Source organism: Pimephales promelas, chromosome 5 (genome assembly GCF_988280905.1).
Source record: "Pimephales promelas chromosome 5, fPimPro1.hap1.1, whole genome shotgun sequence".
NCBI lineage: Eukaryota > Metazoa > Chordata > Actinopteri > Cypriniformes > Leuciscidae > Pimephales > Pimephales promelas.
This window is the reverse complement of record NC_142773.1, coordinates 32938822-32956509: the sequence shown is the minus strand read 5'-3', so window position 1 is coordinate 32956509 and position 17688 is coordinate 32938822. Positions and strand designations below refer to the sequence as shown.

The window sequence follows — 17688 nt, the reverse complement described above, 5'->3', positions numbered from 1 at the left end:
AATTTAGGAACTGTATTCAGACATAACACTTATTTGGGCGATTTTACTGCGATGTATTTCCTAGGAACCGCACAATGAACCAAGCTATGCTTATTTTATTAGAGAGGTATTCATATTAGACACGGTCTTTTGTGTAGAAGTAACAAAAATCGTTCCAATGCGACGTATTCTATCGCAGTAACACATATAATTGTTTTGAAGCACAAATCATTCTGTTTTAAATTATTCTATAGTAAATGATTGTACAGAACTTTCTATAATGACTAGCTGCTACTTTTATTAGTGATTCTCAACTGGGGGACCAGGGTCCATTAGGGGGCCCCAATCACAGTATGTAAATTAGTAAATTATTTAAATAAATCATTGAAATATTAAATAAATAATAAAATAAATTAAAATGCACTAAAAACAAAATGCAAATTAAAATCCAATTTTTTTTTCCAACGTTTTTCCACACTCAATCACTGTTATTATTCAAAGACGTACAGTTCTTGAGACTTCTGGAATTAATAAATATATGTTGGGTGGGGGTGTCTTCATATATGTGTTAGACTTAGACGACCCCCTAAATTATTTATTTGACATAACACAATATTCGTTCTATTGTGATGTTTTTTTTTTCTTAGACTTCTATAGACTTTCTATAGAGGTATCACAGCCATCATTCTATTGTAATTCTATAAGGCAGGGCCACGTTCTTTTATTAGTAAACTTTTATTAAAATAATCTTGTATTGTATTATTATTTTATTCTTTAGGGACTTTAGTGCTTTTAAAGCAATGCAACTCATTCCTTTGTGATCTATTTTAGGTGCATGAACAACATTCTGTATTATTTTATTATTTGACAGGTAAATTAATGACAATATACTCAGATTGACTATATGCAGGAGCAGAAACTTGTATTCATAATGCTTCAATTTTATAGTAGCATCCAATGTATTTTAGATTATAGGCAGAACATAAGTACGAATCCTTATACAGAATAATGAATCAATAATACTCATCAGAAATATGGACAGATAGTCAGGTTGGTTAAGAAGGCAGAAATCAATCATTCTTCTTGGCTGCATAAGGTCCCATATTACAATAATATCCAAATAACAATAATTACAGATAAGGGCATGATGAGGGTCCTTATATGACACATCAAGCCTTTAATCATTTATGGTGTATTATTTATTTAGTTGTAAACATTAATAAAAAGTTCTCACTATTTTTTTTTCTTAATGCACAATTTAATGTATTAATCCTGCACATAGCTATCATGTTTATAGATGCTTTCACTGGAAAATTATTATATCTTTTAACAAAGGCTTATTTACAGGCATTTCTAAAATTACAGAATGTCACTTCAGCCAACAGAGGGTGGTGTTCTCCAGGAATTCTGTCAATATATTATGTAGAAACCATTTAAAATGAATCAACACAGCTCATATCACTAAAGAGATCCTTAATGGAGTTTAAGGTTTTTAATTATTCTGAAAAAAGCAAATATTACTTCACAACACACTTTAAAGATTGTTACTTTTAATTAATTTAAAAAACAAACAAAAAAACATCATGCTCTCCAAGAGATAATTTTAAAAAAATACAGAGAACATGGGCTCTCTGGATAGAATTGATTTATGAACAGGTTAATTGCAGTGATACTGTAATTGGAGACCAGGAAGAATATCCGTATCATTAACAAAAGATCAACGTCACTCACACACACCAGTGGAGGATGGTGTTTTCACTGCCTGAAAGTGAAGAACACATCACTATTTGAAAACTAACAAACACTAAATTGCAGGTCCACAATATAAGAAAGGTCATTCTGTGCAAAATCAATTCATAATTGATTATGATACGCAAGAATGCTCGCTGATATTGCTTTATAGCTCCAATGGCTAACCTCATTTAACCTGCCAGATATTACCATATACATTGAATTTCCACAATATTAGACCTTCACAAAATAGACTGTAGCTGACAAAGCAACTACTGGGTTATATGAGGTATTGAATATGAAACCAGGAGCTCCATTAGAGTCTCTTTCTCGGAGCTCAGCAAAAAGATGAGCTCAGGACTTCGGTTCGGATATGTTGTGCTCCCTGAGTGAATCCAAGTGGTCGTTTCTGTGCACACAAGATGTTGGCCTGTCCTGTTCACAGTACAGTTTTCCATTCGCATAGTGAAAGCGGTCCCCAGGTAGTAGCTGGTTATGGCAGATGGAACATACAAAACACTACAAGAGCAAAGAAAGAAATTCAATGAAGAAAACTTATTACAAGGCACCCCCAAAACAAACTTCAGCATATAAACTAGGAGTAAAAATTTAGATCATTTATGAATGAACTATTTAATTAGGTCAGTTTAATAAGAGTAAATTACCTTGACATGGAAAACATTGCCCTGTGCTCGCATAACCATTTCATTTGCTGGGATAGATTTGCTGCAAGCCCTGCAGGCTCCGCTGTTACCAAATAATCTGTAGTGAATATCGTCACAGTTTTTTAATAAGTCATTAGTATTTTTCCTCTTTCACAAACACAGGAAGCCATTTACAGCTTTTAAACATACTTATTAGGTTGCTATTTGAACTTTTGCCCACTTTGTGTCTCAATTTAAAGGGAAACAAAATTATAAACATTCAGATTTTACTCACTATCATGTCGTTCCACACCTGTATGAATTTCATTCTTCCGTGGAACACAAAAGACGATATTTTGAAGAATGATGATGTGATAACCAAACAGTTTCAGTTCCCATTGACTTGAAAATTGACAATGAAAATCAATGGTAAACGATAACTGTTAGGTTATTAACATTCTTCAAAATACTGTCATTTGTGTTTCACAGAAGAATGAAGCTGATACAGGTTTGAGACGACATCAGGGTGAGTAAATGACAGAATTGTCACCTCTTTAAGTCATATTTTATTTATTACAGTGACGGAAGACTATATTAGACATAGCTTTCATTTAATCTAGTACATTTGTTTGCTCAGGATGCATGATGGTAAATTATTAAGGATGAAGATACAGTGTTATTCCTGTAGTCTGACCTTATATAGTCACTTTTGCAGAGGATCAAGCCACGCTTTGTGAAACACGATGAGCCAATTTCTGCCAGCTGGGCTTGGCAGCAGGAGCACTTGAGACAGTGGCAGTGCCAGTATCCATCCAAAGCAAACAGGAGGAAGCGGTCCAAAATCTTGCATCCACATCCAACACACCTCTTCCATGCCAGGGCCCCCATTCTGACATGAGGCAGTTGTGTATTACAAGCAGTGTTTAACATTATAACTGGGTCATTACCTAGAACAGAGTGAATGTAAACTGAATGTTTTAATTATAAAATTGCACACGAAACGCAGTATTCAGTATATACGTATTGGTTTAACCAATGAGCCTGTAACTGTATAACACAGACAGATAAACAATCTTCCTAAAGTAAGCAAGTTCACACACTTACCCTTGTCTGGCACAAGGATGCGCACTTATCTGCTTCACAACTTCCAGAGGCTCATACAGAACAGAGCATCGCGTTCAGTCTGTCAGAGTAGAGGCAGACGCCGGACCATATCTTGTCTTCAGGGGGGAAAAAAATGTTACCTACATTTAAACTAACTCTCGATGGCATATCATCATGAGGTCTGAGCATTGTAAGTTAACGACGCTGTTTAAACTGCTCGGTTACCAGACTTCAATCCCCTTTAAACATCCGTGTGCTGACGTCAGACGCGCTTCAGCCAATCGGCAGACACTTAAATTTTGGTCTCGCGCTGAAGCAGATGGGTCCATCCATCGTCATTGGACTATATGTTCAGTTCTGTACTATTTAAATTTTAATAGTAAATTACAAAATTATCTCTCAGAAATTGAAGTGGCAAAGTGATTTTAAGTTTAAAAGAAGTGCCTCATTTCTTATTCGGACTCGGAGTCATTTACAATGGAGCTTTAATCACCTAACACCGACACACACACAGCGTCATGACCAAATCACTATGAAAAGAAACATTGACAGCAGTCTGATTGGGAGATAATAGAAAATCATCCGCGAGAAAAGGATCCTGCCTTTCTTATCATCTGTCTGTCATCTAGCCATGATTACCATCCGATTAAATACAATCAAAGTAGTTTGGTTGAAATGTGGTAGTCATGGGAACAAAGGAAAACTGTTTATCTTAATTCAAACACGCGCACTCTAGATTACAGAGATATAGGAGCAGAGAGGGAGGACAGAGGGTTGTGTTTGTTGGCTTCTGTCACTCATTATGGTGTATTATGTCACTATTCAATGCAGAAAATTAGTCTCTGATGACATGACAAAGCCGTAAGCTTAGTGTTGATATATGTGCTGTTTGCTTTCAAGAACTAAAACCTTCTAACTTTTTGCTGCTAATATCTGCAAACTTCAATTATATTACCATGAAAAAGCATGTTTAATTCACATTCTAAAAAAAAAGAAATGCACGGTCAAGTACAGTGACAATGTTTTAGGTGTTACGGGATGGAATATTGGTGCCTGTAGCTATAGTTTACAATTTTAACCATACATGTTATTGAGATATAAAGTTAATAATCTACTTTATCTAGTTTTTAGGTAGCGCAATAGAAAGCCACATGATGAATTCAAGTTTATCATACATGGCCTGTCCAAGAAACAAATAAACAGTTATACACACAACAACGACAACACACCATCAAGGCAACATGACACTATAATGAAATAAACAATAACTGAAAATGTAAAACAACTTATGTAATACTGATATCAAAAAAGTAATTTTTACATTCAATCAACTTGGATGTTTAAGTCATTTCAATTTGAATTACATTAAACTGACTTTTTTTTTTAATTGTTGAATTTTGTATAACATAAAACAATTGCTTAACTTATTTTGATGATTTAAAGCAATATAAAAACTTTTTTTTGTCATAACTAATTGATCACATCAATTTTTGCATGCAGGGACTTCTGAGAATGTCCTTTACTGTTTTTCCACAGTAAATTATAATTAATAGTTTTTAGTATTATAGTATTTTACAGTAAAATTACATATTTTGTGATGTTAAAACAATTTGATTTCTAAGTCACTTGCGATTCATCAATTAACTTTTTTTTCTATATCGTACAAACTTTTTTTTAACAGTGTACAGTAAAAAGGAGACATTATGGACACATGAACATGAATTTGCATGAAGCCAGACTAACCTCACCACAAATGTAATTATCAATGTTCTGCATGAGCTATTACTTTTTTCAGCCCTTATTGTTGGTTTTGCCTGTCTAGATTTCCTGTAAACAAGACCCCCCCCCCCCATCTCATGGATGATTATGTTTATGTAATGAGGTCACAGTCGTTGATCTAATGGCGGAGCGCAAAGTTTGAAATATGTGTGGGAGGGGGGGCGTAATAGAAAAAAATATCCATTACTTTAATTGTTTACTGAGCAGAGGAATGTTGTGATGTTCCAGGTAAAGCACAGGAGTCACATTAACAAAGATTGTGAGCTGTCTGAACACATACAGTTAGATGAACATCAGATGGAAACCGTCAGACAGAGGCCTCATTATTTAGAGCCGGAACCAGCCGATGTCTTCATAGCACAAGTTTTTCATTATTGCTCAATAATTAAATCTGTGAAACATTTGACAATGATGTGCGTTTCTGTACTGGTGATTAGAAGAACATTTCCAAACAAATCTACCAAATTACTTAAGCTGGTTATTTTAACGAAACAATTTTCTCTAATTAATGTATCCTTTCCCCACTGACTATAGCCAACAATTATGATGTTCATTAAAAATGAAGGGAAGCTGGACTGTCGATCAAACACAGAAAGGGATTGTTTGAAAGGCCCTTTATTTGTTGCTGTGACAGCTCAATCACCCATGATGATCTAACCGGGGGGAGGTAAAAACCGCCAACAATGACCATCACAGGCTACAGACAGCCCTTCATTTGAGTGCTAATTAGAAAAATTATATCTCTGAAAAGCAGCCTGGTATCTGTTCCCTGTGTGATGAGAGAGACAAGCTGAAGAGACAACAACGAGTTAATAGAAAAATTAATTATTTACACTATTATCTAGGCCATGCCATTGAAAGAATGACTCAATAATGCTTTAATTGTGTTGCTGATTACATTTCCACTGAGATGGACTCAAATGCATATCATCCCTCTGATGTTTATTATGTGCTGCGATGAGATAACATGGATATTGCACTGGTGCACATCACTTCTTGAGCACATCTCCTGTGTTCATGTCAGCGGTGAGCTCCTCTGTGCAAGAAGAAGAGAGGTTACAGATCATTGGGTCACTCACAGTTATTCTAGATCAAAGAAGTTTATGGTGGTTAAAAAAAGAAGAAATTAATACTTTCATTCAGCATTAAAAATATTGGCCTTTGAATCTAAAGATGACCTTGATATTGGTGTCACTTTCACATTTAATATATTTGCTTGAGTGTGAACATGAATATGATTGTCTTAGTTTTCATATTTGTTAAATAGTCATACGCCTTGAGCAGAAGGATGGTTATGTCGTACGCTAACATTCAAAAGTTTGGGGTCAGTAAGATTTGATTTAAAAAATACACACACATAATATATATATAAATAAATATATATATATATATATATATATATATATATATATATTCAAGAGTGATGCATTGAATTGCATCAATAGTGACATAAAATACATTTATAAAGTTCCAAAAGATTTCTATTTCAAATAAATGTGGTTTCTTTTCATCAAATAATCCTGCAAAAAATGTAAGGCGGTTTCCACAGAAATATTAAGCAACTGTTTTTAACATTGAAGGAAAGTCTCTTCAACAGCAAATCAGCATTGAATGATTTCTGAAGGATCATGTGACATGAAGACTGGAGTAATGATGCTGGAAATTCAGCTTTGGATCACAGGAATTACATTTATAAATTGTAATATTTCACGATAATCCTTTCACCACATTTTTGATCACATAATTACATGAGACTTTTAAAAAATAGTACCGATCCCAAACTTTTAAACAGTAGTATAGGTTTAATTTGTGTTACAAAAAAGGCAAAGCATATTAAAAAATAACAAATGAAGTCTAATATAATTTTCTCATGAATGCACTACTGATGCCCTTCCATATATTTTAGCTTCTCCTGTTTTTTTTTTTTCGTAGAGAGATACAGACAGTGCCATTTTATCAAAATTACAATAATAACAGAGAACAAAAATCTAAACAAATCAAGGTTTTTTTATTATAGCTGACATATTCAAAATCAATCTGTTTTCAAATCTACCTCAACACAGTCAATAGAAAAGAGCAAAGCTAGTGAAGTCTCATGAAAAAAAAAAAAAAAAAAAAAGACCATATACAGGATCACATGGTGGCACTGTGAAAGATAGTAAAACTGATAGCTATAGCTACTCTAGCGTTTCATGTACAGTACAGATTGGTTTTGATAAAAACATTCAAAAGATCCTGTAAAACCTCAAAATATATATATTTTTAAGTAGTGATCATGTGTCACAATGACCACATTGTTCTACTCATATTCTGTCTAGGAGATTTTAGAGGGAAATGTGCAATGCAACACCCATTTCATGCACAAACGTGTGGATACTAAAGATCATGTATACATAGAAAAACTGATATTGTGTAATAAACTCGTGAGACTTCAAATTTCCATTTTCAAAAAGACATCAGTTCCACTCTTACTATTAACAAGGCAGGCAATTTCATATGATGGTTGCCTATTTCCACATTGATGTTGATAATGGCAATCTATGCAACAGCATTTCACCTTGTAAAACAATTCCTCACCTTTTTCACTGAGATGTCAAGTCATATTTACACTGGCTGTAATAACAGCTCTGTGTCATAGGGGGGAAAAGGCACAGTCTCTATGAATAAGTCGATGAATGAGTTCAATGAACATATTTAAAGTCTATGGTATGTTTCCATGAGAGGCTTAACAACTCTTAAAAACTAAAAAAAAAAAACCCTGATAATTTAGTCATAAAATATGTCAATTCAAATTTAAAAACACAAAATTGCTGCTTACCAAGAACCAGTAACAGTACAATGATCCACATGCACATCTAGGCCTAGTCATTTTTGTGTTTGTATTTATCTTCCCACATTTCAATGTTTGGTCCAACTGTAAATGTAATGACCAGTATCTACATACATATTAGATAAAAATATATAAATTGCTGAAAAACTGCAGGGATGAACCCCAGGCAGTAGGTTCTGATTTAAAAATGGCAAACAGCAATTGTGGATACGTTTTTAAACAAAACAAATCTGATCTGCAATATTAAAGGCAAGACGTATGTTAACAACATAAAATACATCCACATCACATCTGTGTATTTCCAATAAATTCAATAAACCATATTTCCAAGTCCAAGAAAAAGTACTCATTTTACTATACTGAAAAAAATACTTTCTCAGCTTGATAAAGATCGTCAAGAATGTTTAGTAGTCATCTGTACTCTTTTTACACTTTAAAATAAGATGTAAAAAGCACCAAACAGCATAAATTGGTAAAAAAAACAAAACAAAACAAAAAACCAATAACCATTAATGTATTAAATAAGGATCACAGAAAGAAATGTGACAGTACCTGTATAAAACCCAAATGGCAGAAAGGTGGTGGTTGTCTCGAATAATTACACGAACAATCTCAGTCACTTTTAATGCACATTTCAGAGCTTTTAACCCTTTTTTGAAATGATATGTATTGGGGGAATAATGTTCATGACAGCTGCGTGGCCGCAAGAGTCTTCCCTGTGGCACATACTAGATTCAGCTGTTTGAATGTACATATCCAGATGGACAAGAGTCAGTCAGAATGCACATTTCAATGTAACGTGTCCTCCTCCAGTGTTTCCGACCACAGCATACAGCGTTCATGGTCTCAGGTAGTCTTTGGGTAGATTTTCTCGTAGAAAAAGTTCTGTGCCAGTAGGTAAAGCTCTCCATCTTTTTCTCTCACTGCATGAGCCCGAACGTACTGGAATTGCTCTAGTGCAAACTCATAAAACTCATTCTCCATTTTCCAGATGTCTGACTGCTGCAGTTTGGCTATAGACTCTTTAGTGGGTGGCTTCTTCTCACTCGTTTTCCTTAGGTGTGATTTCTTCCCTTTAAAAAAGGACAAATAAAAGTTGATCATGTTAGTTTTAATGTTTTACATATTCACTTAAGAACTTTCATTGCATCATACCTGTCCGGTAGAGCTCTGTGGCCCCCTTGAAAAAGCGAGGAAGTGCCGCCTCCAACATCATAACAAAGTCTTCCAACTCCTCGGTCACCCCAACAAGCATATACTCATTCACCAGGTTGTATTTGGCTTGCTCCAAAGCCCATTTGCTGCCAATGTTCCTGTAAAAAAATAATTACAAAGATGTAACAAGACTCCTGAAAGTATAACAATCCTGAAAATATATCCATAAAGACACTGAACGGCCTACCAGCACTCAGAGTAATGACCACAGAAGAAGGGAATCTGAAGCCACAGTTTCTCTGGAGCACAGTCAGATCCTCCGGCAGCTACACACTCATCAAAAGTCTGAAACACAGTTTACAAATAGACTTTCTGGGTTCAAAATTGGATGAGAACAAAAGTTAAGCTCAATTGACAGCTGTGACTAGTAGGGCGAGGCCGAGAGCCACGGGAACGGAGTGAGTGCTAATGAGCGTCACACCGGTCTCTAACCCACGGAGGAGCTCCAGAAGGATAAAAGGATGAGTGACGACAGTGAAGGATGAGAGAGGACCAGGCATAGGACACTTATGTTGTTTTATTGTGTTTATATGTGGCAGTCGTCCATGAGGAGCTGTCGCTAACGTTGGGGTACTCGAACTCGAGTCCAATTTTCAATGAACTGTGCTCTGAATGAATTTGTGCTCTGACTTGACACAGACTCAGACATTTTAGACTCCAAGTCCAGTCGAGTCTGGGCACTGGAGGACACAATATTATTCAAAAACAAAAATAAAACTACTTGTGTTATTTATAACTTATGCATATTAAGCGCATGAACACGGTGGCAAATAAGAGCCAATTTAGGGTCACCATCCAGAGAATTTGCTCAAAATGTATGTTCAGAATCAGCAAAAGCTTTATCCTTTCGCAAATCCCTCATAAACAAAGTCTAGATGCGATATAACTAAGAGATTCAATGTGCAGTGCGGACAACTTCAGTGTTGGGCAGAATGCGGTAAGTGATGGCTTAAAGGGAGCGCTTTAGACAATCTAACACCTTAATACCATGATAATTCCATAATACCATAATAGGTGTACCATATTATACCAAAATACCATAATAATACCATATTAACACCTTTATATACCTTTTTTAAAAATATCATAATTAAGAATAAACTAATTTTATAATTCAATAATATTTTGAATAAAATGTATTATTAATAATATCTAAATGTTAGTATTTTAATGTATCGATAATACTATTAATATCATTATATTTATAATATTACTATTATTATTATTTTATTTTATTATAATAACTTGTTTTGTGAGCTAAAACTTCAGTACCATATAGTCATGAAATTCAGAATAATTTAAAATAGACAAAAATGTAACACTTGAACTCCCAAACCAAAAACACCAGACACACCTTTTTGTCTCCTTGCTTTCTACGTCGTAGGCCGGGTCTGTAGTCATCACCAAAGCGCAAGAAATAGTAGTAAGACACCAGACGCTCAATTGGGTCCCGGATAACATTTATGTAAACAGGCTTTTTCTTCACTCCAAATCTGATAAAGGGATAGGAAAATAACTGTCAAGCTCTGTATTTCACGTATCATTCCTAGTAAATACATTGTTTTAATACAGTAAGATTATCAGATATTTTTGGAATCAAGGCATGATTAAATATTTACTTTATGCATGTAGTTGCATAGAAGCATTTGAATTTGATCAGATTTGTAAAAGTTACAGAAAGACCTAGAAAAAAGGAAACTAGCAACAATATGATTGTTTCATTCAAAATCAGATGCTAGAAGCGTGCTGCAATTCGTTTCAGAGCCACCAGGAGTCAGCAGGATACATACTGTATATATTTTTCCCCTACTTTATTGATGTTGGCACCGAATGTAAAACCTGAAACCACTCTAAAGAGCATTTTTCATGCAAATACAAAGACCCCAACAACCTGAGGGAATTTGCACAGGGAATGACGAGAGCACATAATACACACTTGGTGAAATCCAGGAAGGAAACATGTCCGTGGTAGAACGCAGGCTTCATCTCGTTCCACAAGGTCACGTTCTTTACAAACCGTACCTGAAACATTAATAAATAAATAAATAAATAAATCAATAAGGACATGGTCTGAAAAATAAAAAAGGTAATCCTTAGTCCCATTTTAAGTCCCCTCATGATACCATAAAGACACCATACCATAACATCTGCTGTATTGCTCTATTAAGGAAATGCTTTCTGTCATTTAGAAGCTGTTTGGAGAATTTAAGTAAACATTTGGATCCTTCCAGCATTATAATCTGTTGTTTGGATGGCTGTAAGCGGGAGGCACTAACAGTGAACATACACAAATGATACAAAACTGACCTGATCCTGAAGGGACATGACAGGATTGTTTTTGGTGGTGTTGATGTGCAGCACATGGTAGTGGTTCTTGTTACATAGGTCATAGGCGATGTTGGTGAAGGAGGTACTGGCTGTTTTGGGCACTCGGTTGTAGATGACCACCAAATCGTCCTCCTTTACCATGGCCTCCTTCGCCCCATCTTGAATGTGCCGTTGCTCAATCTCTCGTACCTCATGTCTGGCAATGGCTCGTTCTGCAAAGTATGAGGAGAGATATTTAAACTAATGTGTTTGGCCTTTTTCTTTCTTTGCATAATTCATTTAAAAAACATTCCATTCAACAAAATACTGCAAATAAACCTGCCATATACCAGATTCATACAGGAATACTCCAAGTACTGTATGTTGAGGGAACAGAATACTCGATTAATAATTATATATATGTATAATAAATGTATTTCTGCACAATACATAATAATTGTAAAATAATATAATAATACTACTGTACATATAATCAAATAGTAAGGGATTCACATTTCATAATATTCTTACATTTATTTATTTTGTTTTTTTGTTTTTGACAAAGGTAAAATAACACTTAATTTTCCAGAATGGTCTACTTATATGTATTATTTTATATATACGTATTATATACAGTATTATACACAGTAACACTTAAAAATGTTAAGCAGCAAAAACGGTTTTCAATATTGATAATCATAATAGTAATAAATGTTTCTTGAACAGCAAATCCGCATTGAATGTTTTCTGAAGGATCATGTGACACAGAAAATGCAGAAAATTCAGATTTGCATCACAGGAATAAAGTACATTTCTAAATATATTCAAAACTTATTTTAAATTGTAATAACATTTCACAATTTTACGTTTTTTACTGTATTTTTGGTCAAACAAATGCAGCCTTGGTGTTAATAGAGTAATGCAAAAATACAAAATGTAGAGGTTGAAACAGAAAGGGCCTATTGCCTTGTAATCCTCGTGAGATCTTGAGATAGAGCTGTGACAGTAAACACGATGCGGTGACAGAAGTGTGTGAATGTGAGCTGGAGAACGGGCAGCTGCTACTGTGAGGTGATGATGTCAAGCCAACCACGGCACATTCCCGCTCAGCTTTCGAGTCTCTAAACATCACATGTGGACAACTGCTATCGCCCATGACAACAACTGTTGCTATGCCACATTATGATGTCAGACTCTCCCACAACAACAGAGAATATCTTGTCACCCATGCAAAAAGTAGGTTGTTATTTTAAAATTGTGAGGGAAAAAAAAACAAAGACTAAACCTAGAGGATAAGAAATTTGCCTCTGACCTACAATTTTTACTTGTTTTTTTGTATGCAGAGCTGTAATGGAAAATGTTTGACTCTGAGGTAAAAGAGTCGTCAGGGTTCAAGTATTTATGGGTAGACGTGACTGTTTCACCATCTCATTACGGGTGCAATACCCAGACTAATGTAATAATTGCACGTTAATGACCTATTTCCTACATGATGGACACACAACTGCTGCTTTATGCTGAATGAAAGAGCTCATTTAAAAACAGACAGGCGGCAAGAGGGCCCTCAGGCTGACTGTGTAACTGATGCGATGGATGACTGCAGAGTTTCACTACTATTGGCCTTCACACACTGCCTTCTCTAATAAGCACATCTTCACAAGAACAATAACTTATTAAATCTTACTTGTAGCCTGAAAACAATAATTAAAATACATTTTTGCTGTTGCTGTTTTTAAAAACTGGGCCAATTACACTTATTCTTTCAGTCCAGATCTATTATTTTACTCTCATACACATGCAATTCACACATACAATGTCTTGAATACATCTCTACTAATATGTTTATGTTTATCAATTCTAAATTATTTATATTTGATATTTTATTGGGGACATGATTATTCATGATATTTTTTTGGGGGTGAAACTATTATTCATTAATGTATAAATAATAAAATATTACGTGTGTAAGCAACGATGTGTAAAGCTTTTTTTTTTTTAAATCAAAAAGATTGTTTATTTTTTCTCATTGACCCAATTATAAATTTACAGACAATACAAATATCTAAAACAATTCATAGTGTGTGATATAACAGTGCAAAATCTGAGTGTCTTGTTCCAGTAAAGGTCAAAAATAATAAGATGAGTGGATGAAATTTAATATCTACAAGTGTCAAGCCGCTCAGGAGGGGAGAAGGATTTATGGCAGTCAGCTGCCAAACCTGACGAGTAACTCTGACTGATGTCTTTTCAATACTTCAAATCAGGTTTCAGTCTTTCCTAAGATAGAACAAAATAAATACAATCAGATTTCCCTCTGAGAGTCTCTACAACACGGAGGTCACTGTGGGGTCATTATGTTCAAGCTTGAAGAAAGTCACATTATCATGACACAACAACATTTCCAGCCTTGGTAGAGTGAAGACTAAGTGAGAGAAATGCAGTGCGTTCCAATTGACCCTTCGCAGGGAGTTTGATCGACAGGCGATCTGACCAATAATAATCCGCCATTAGCCATTTGTCCAACAAAAGCAGTCAGGAGCATAGATATAATAAATACATAAACGCCCTATAGACTTATTTCACGCAGTGACTGGTCGAGTGGCAGGAGCATATAACGGTGACTGGTCGAGTGTCAGGAGCATATAACGGTGACTGGTCGAGTGGCAGGAGCAAATAACGATGACTGGTCGAGTGGCAGCTGCCCCTGCCACGCAGAGACCCTGCTTGTCAGAAAAGTGAGATGCACACAGAGTATTAATGAGAACCATACGTCATCAATAGCTGTTCATTTCCATGATTCAGTGCAATATCAGAAGCGGAGCATACAGGAGTTCACATGGACCGTACCTATTTATGCAGATTTGGGGTACGGTTCATCCGGAATAGAGTACATGATTCACAATCACATCATGCAAATGTAACAAACTCTGACGTCAATCGAACCCGGTGTGAAAGCACTCTTAAGTACAAAAGAAAAACAGACATGAAGTATGTCCTGTGTACAAAGAGGCCATAAAATGGACTAAGAAATGCAGGCAGCTGTATTGCCTCTGGTATTCAAGGGGGCTTTGAAGTTTTAATAAATAGTAAAGCATCAAGTTTATAATCTGCCCCAGGTAATGTACCATCTGGTTATACTTAGTGAAATTTGCTATGCATAAGTAAGAGTATAAAGTGTGAGCACATTACCACTCATTTTTCAGTTTGCTTGACCATTAGGTTGAAATTATCATCATCATCATCACACATAGACTAAACTATATTGATTTGTCTTTCAGTTGACTCATGAATTAATTTGTAAAATTTACATCTAGAGGTATTAGAAAACTTGTAACCCTAACAAAACTCAATGTCACAAATATTTTAGGTTCATTTTTAAAGAAATTAATGCTTTTATTCAGGAAGGGTGCATAACATTGATCAAAAGTGACACCAAAGACATTTATCACATAAAAAATGTGTCATGGTTTCTGCAAAAATATTAAGCAGCACAACTGTTTTCAACATTAGTGGTTTCTTGAGCACCAAATCATGATTTCCGAAGCACCGTGTAACACCGAAGACTGGAGTAATAAATGCTGAAAATTCAGCTTATCCATCATAGAAATGAATAGCTTGATCAGCTCAGCATAAGAGACTTAATTTAAAAATCATTTTACCAACCCCAAACTTGAAATACGACAGTAGGTCTATATTTGATTACTTCACATATAATATTCATAAATACACTTTCAAATTTTAAATTTTTAGTATAAAGACTACAATAAGTATTTGTTTAGTTTATGTCACCCGCTGGTGCTGAAACCTTTTCAACAACTAACAGTGCTTTCAAAGTCTTTAAGCTTCATAAACACATGGCTACATTGGATCTAAAAATGTACAATAGTCAATGTGATGGTGCCAAGCTATAACACATGGGCTTATATTCTTCTTTCACAGCCTCATCAGGGCTAAAAACAGTACCAATTTAAAGCGTGTTTAAAGGGAATCCCAGAACTTCCATTAGCAAATGGAGACAAACTACTATCAGGTTAGATATCAAATAACTTTTCCGATGCTGATGAACCGTGAAAGTGTATGTCAGCTGCCATCATTAGAGAAAAACGGAAAGATAATAAATCAACATTTCAAATCGATGTTACATGAAAAATAGTCAGCAAACACTCCTGAAATTTTGAGGCACATAAAACAGCGTACACTGTTTACAGACCCCATTTGTTCACAGTCAAACAAGATGTGCAACAGGATGACAGATTCATTCAAATACATGCTTCACCAGATGGAAAACCTTCCCCTCACCTTTTTGCCTGTTAACAGCTCTCACATATTCATAGAGCAAAAACCTGTTGGTTGATGTCACTCAGCGTGGACGGTGGGAACCAGCTAACCTAAATAACACCTTGCCAATTTTTTAGTGGAAAGAACGTAGCTTATTTAAACAAACAAAGCATTATCTTAAGCAGGGCCTATATCTCTGTGAAGGTGCTGTGAAACCGATATGATGCAGAAGTGACGCGTTACAGTCAAAGTGGTGTAGCATTCAGAATAGCCTGTACAGGACATGAAATAGCCCATATCTGATCGCTCTATAGGCATGTGCGTTTGACATGTCTCACTAGTTAGACATGTGGCCTGTGTTTGGAATTACAGCAGCATTCAACCAAAATACAAAGGCCCCGTATTGACAAGTGTACGTAACAGATTTTAAAATAACTGATCTTGTTCTTTTCAATTGATTAGTTGTAATGATCAGAAAACATTTTAATTTCACAAACGGGATTGCAAAAGGGAATACCAGGCTGAACTGAAGGTATTCTTAATGTGGTTAAGAATACCTTGAATTTGAAAGAAGTCTCTTATGCTCACAATTATTGTGAAATGAAGCTGACTTGCAGCTCAAGAAACATTTTTTATTATTAAATATTTTTAAAATAGCTGTGCTGTACATTTTATAAATCTTTAGTAATACATTTTTTTCTGTCAATTTTGGTTAATTAAATTCTTGTTGACTTTTTTTTTGAAAAATATTACTGACAGGTATTTTATGTATTTTAGGAAATTCCACACATTTTACACAGGTCCTGTTAATAATAAGACACACCAGAAAAACTAAAAGGGCTATTGGATTTAATATGTATCTATGGTGATTTTGTTATTCTGGCTGTTGTGACAAGATGGTGAAATCCGTTTGAAAGGACCATGTAGTATCAATTCATTCAGTCAGTCAGTCAATATTTATAATAATTAAATAATGCGGTCACGTTGTTGTATCTGACCCAAGGAAAAAAAAAAACACAAAGTAACACCAGGAGCACAATCCTGCCGAACATGTTGAATAGATGAATCCAAAACATTTTGCTTGTATTTTCTTCAGTAAGTCAAGAGATAAATGCTTCATACTGACGTGGGACAATATCTATTACACAACTAGTCAAAACTGATACTGGATCTTGCTTGAATGAAAATGCAGCTGCTGTCTGAGACATGATGGACCATGTAGTCCAAACATACACACAAATGCCCATTAACGTTACCTCCCTCAAAACAGTACGGACACAAATCACACATTTATTAAGTTGCTTAATGATCATGTTAACAAATTGGAGCAATACGACAGACTACGCTGATTTTTAGTCAAGCAAGTAATTCAAAATACTTAATGGAAAGACTCTTACCCAGCTTCCCCCTCGACTCTTCAAGCTTCTGAATTTGGTTTTCCAAAAAGATCATCGCAATGGCGAAGGCCAACAGAGCCAGGAGTTGAAACTTCGGCGACATCTTTAACCTTAAAAGCCCCATCAAAAAATCCAGCACAGGAAGGACATACCGTGACCGAGAACTTTATTACACAGTTCTATGGATGCAACGAGCAGTGCTGTTATTTTATGATCCCCATAATCAGTCCTCGAAAATAAACACAGCGAACTACACTGCAATGGACGCTTACTATCCCAAAAAAAAACAGTTATGCTTATATTGTATACTTTTCTGCATAAATCAGAACAGCTCAGACTCTACAGTACTTGAGTAGCAGCTGTAGTGAACGTTCAGTTGTTGTTAAATCCTGGGAAGTGGGAAGTAAAGGCACGTTGTGTCAGT

At 35.3% G+C, this 17688-nt stretch overlaps 2 protein-coding genes across 2 annotated transcripts; both read right to left on the bottom strand.

Annotated features, from left to right (window-relative positions):
- Positions 1–1215: 1215 nt before the first annotated feature.
- On the bottom strand, positions 1216–4193 carry lmo4a (LIM domain only 4a). The gene is made up of 4 exons (XM_039675899.2): positions 3459–4193; positions 3049–3301; positions 2376–2472; positions 1216–2229 (listed from the first exon to the last, which is right to left on the bottom strand). The coding sequence occupies exons 2-4, from the start codon at positions 3282–3284 to the stop codon at positions 2065–2067; spliced, it is 498 nt and encodes a 165-aa protein (XP_039531833.2). The 5' UTR covers positions 3285–3301; positions 3459–4193; the 3' UTR covers positions 1216–2064.
- A 3030-nt stretch (positions 4194–7223) lies between these two features.
- Positions 7224–17688, bottom strand: hs2st1a (heparan sulfate 2-O-sulfotransferase 1a). Its single transcript, XM_039677677.2, has 7 exons — positions 17265–17688; positions 11590–11822; positions 11219–11304; positions 10637–10775; positions 9470–9567; positions 9223–9380; positions 7224–9140 (listed from the first exon to the last, which is right to left on the bottom strand). The coding sequence occupies exons 1-7, from the start codon at positions 17386–17388 to the stop codon at positions 8914–8916; spliced, it is 1065 nt and encodes a 354-aa protein (XP_039533611.1). The 5' UTR covers positions 17389–17688; the 3' UTR covers positions 7224–8913.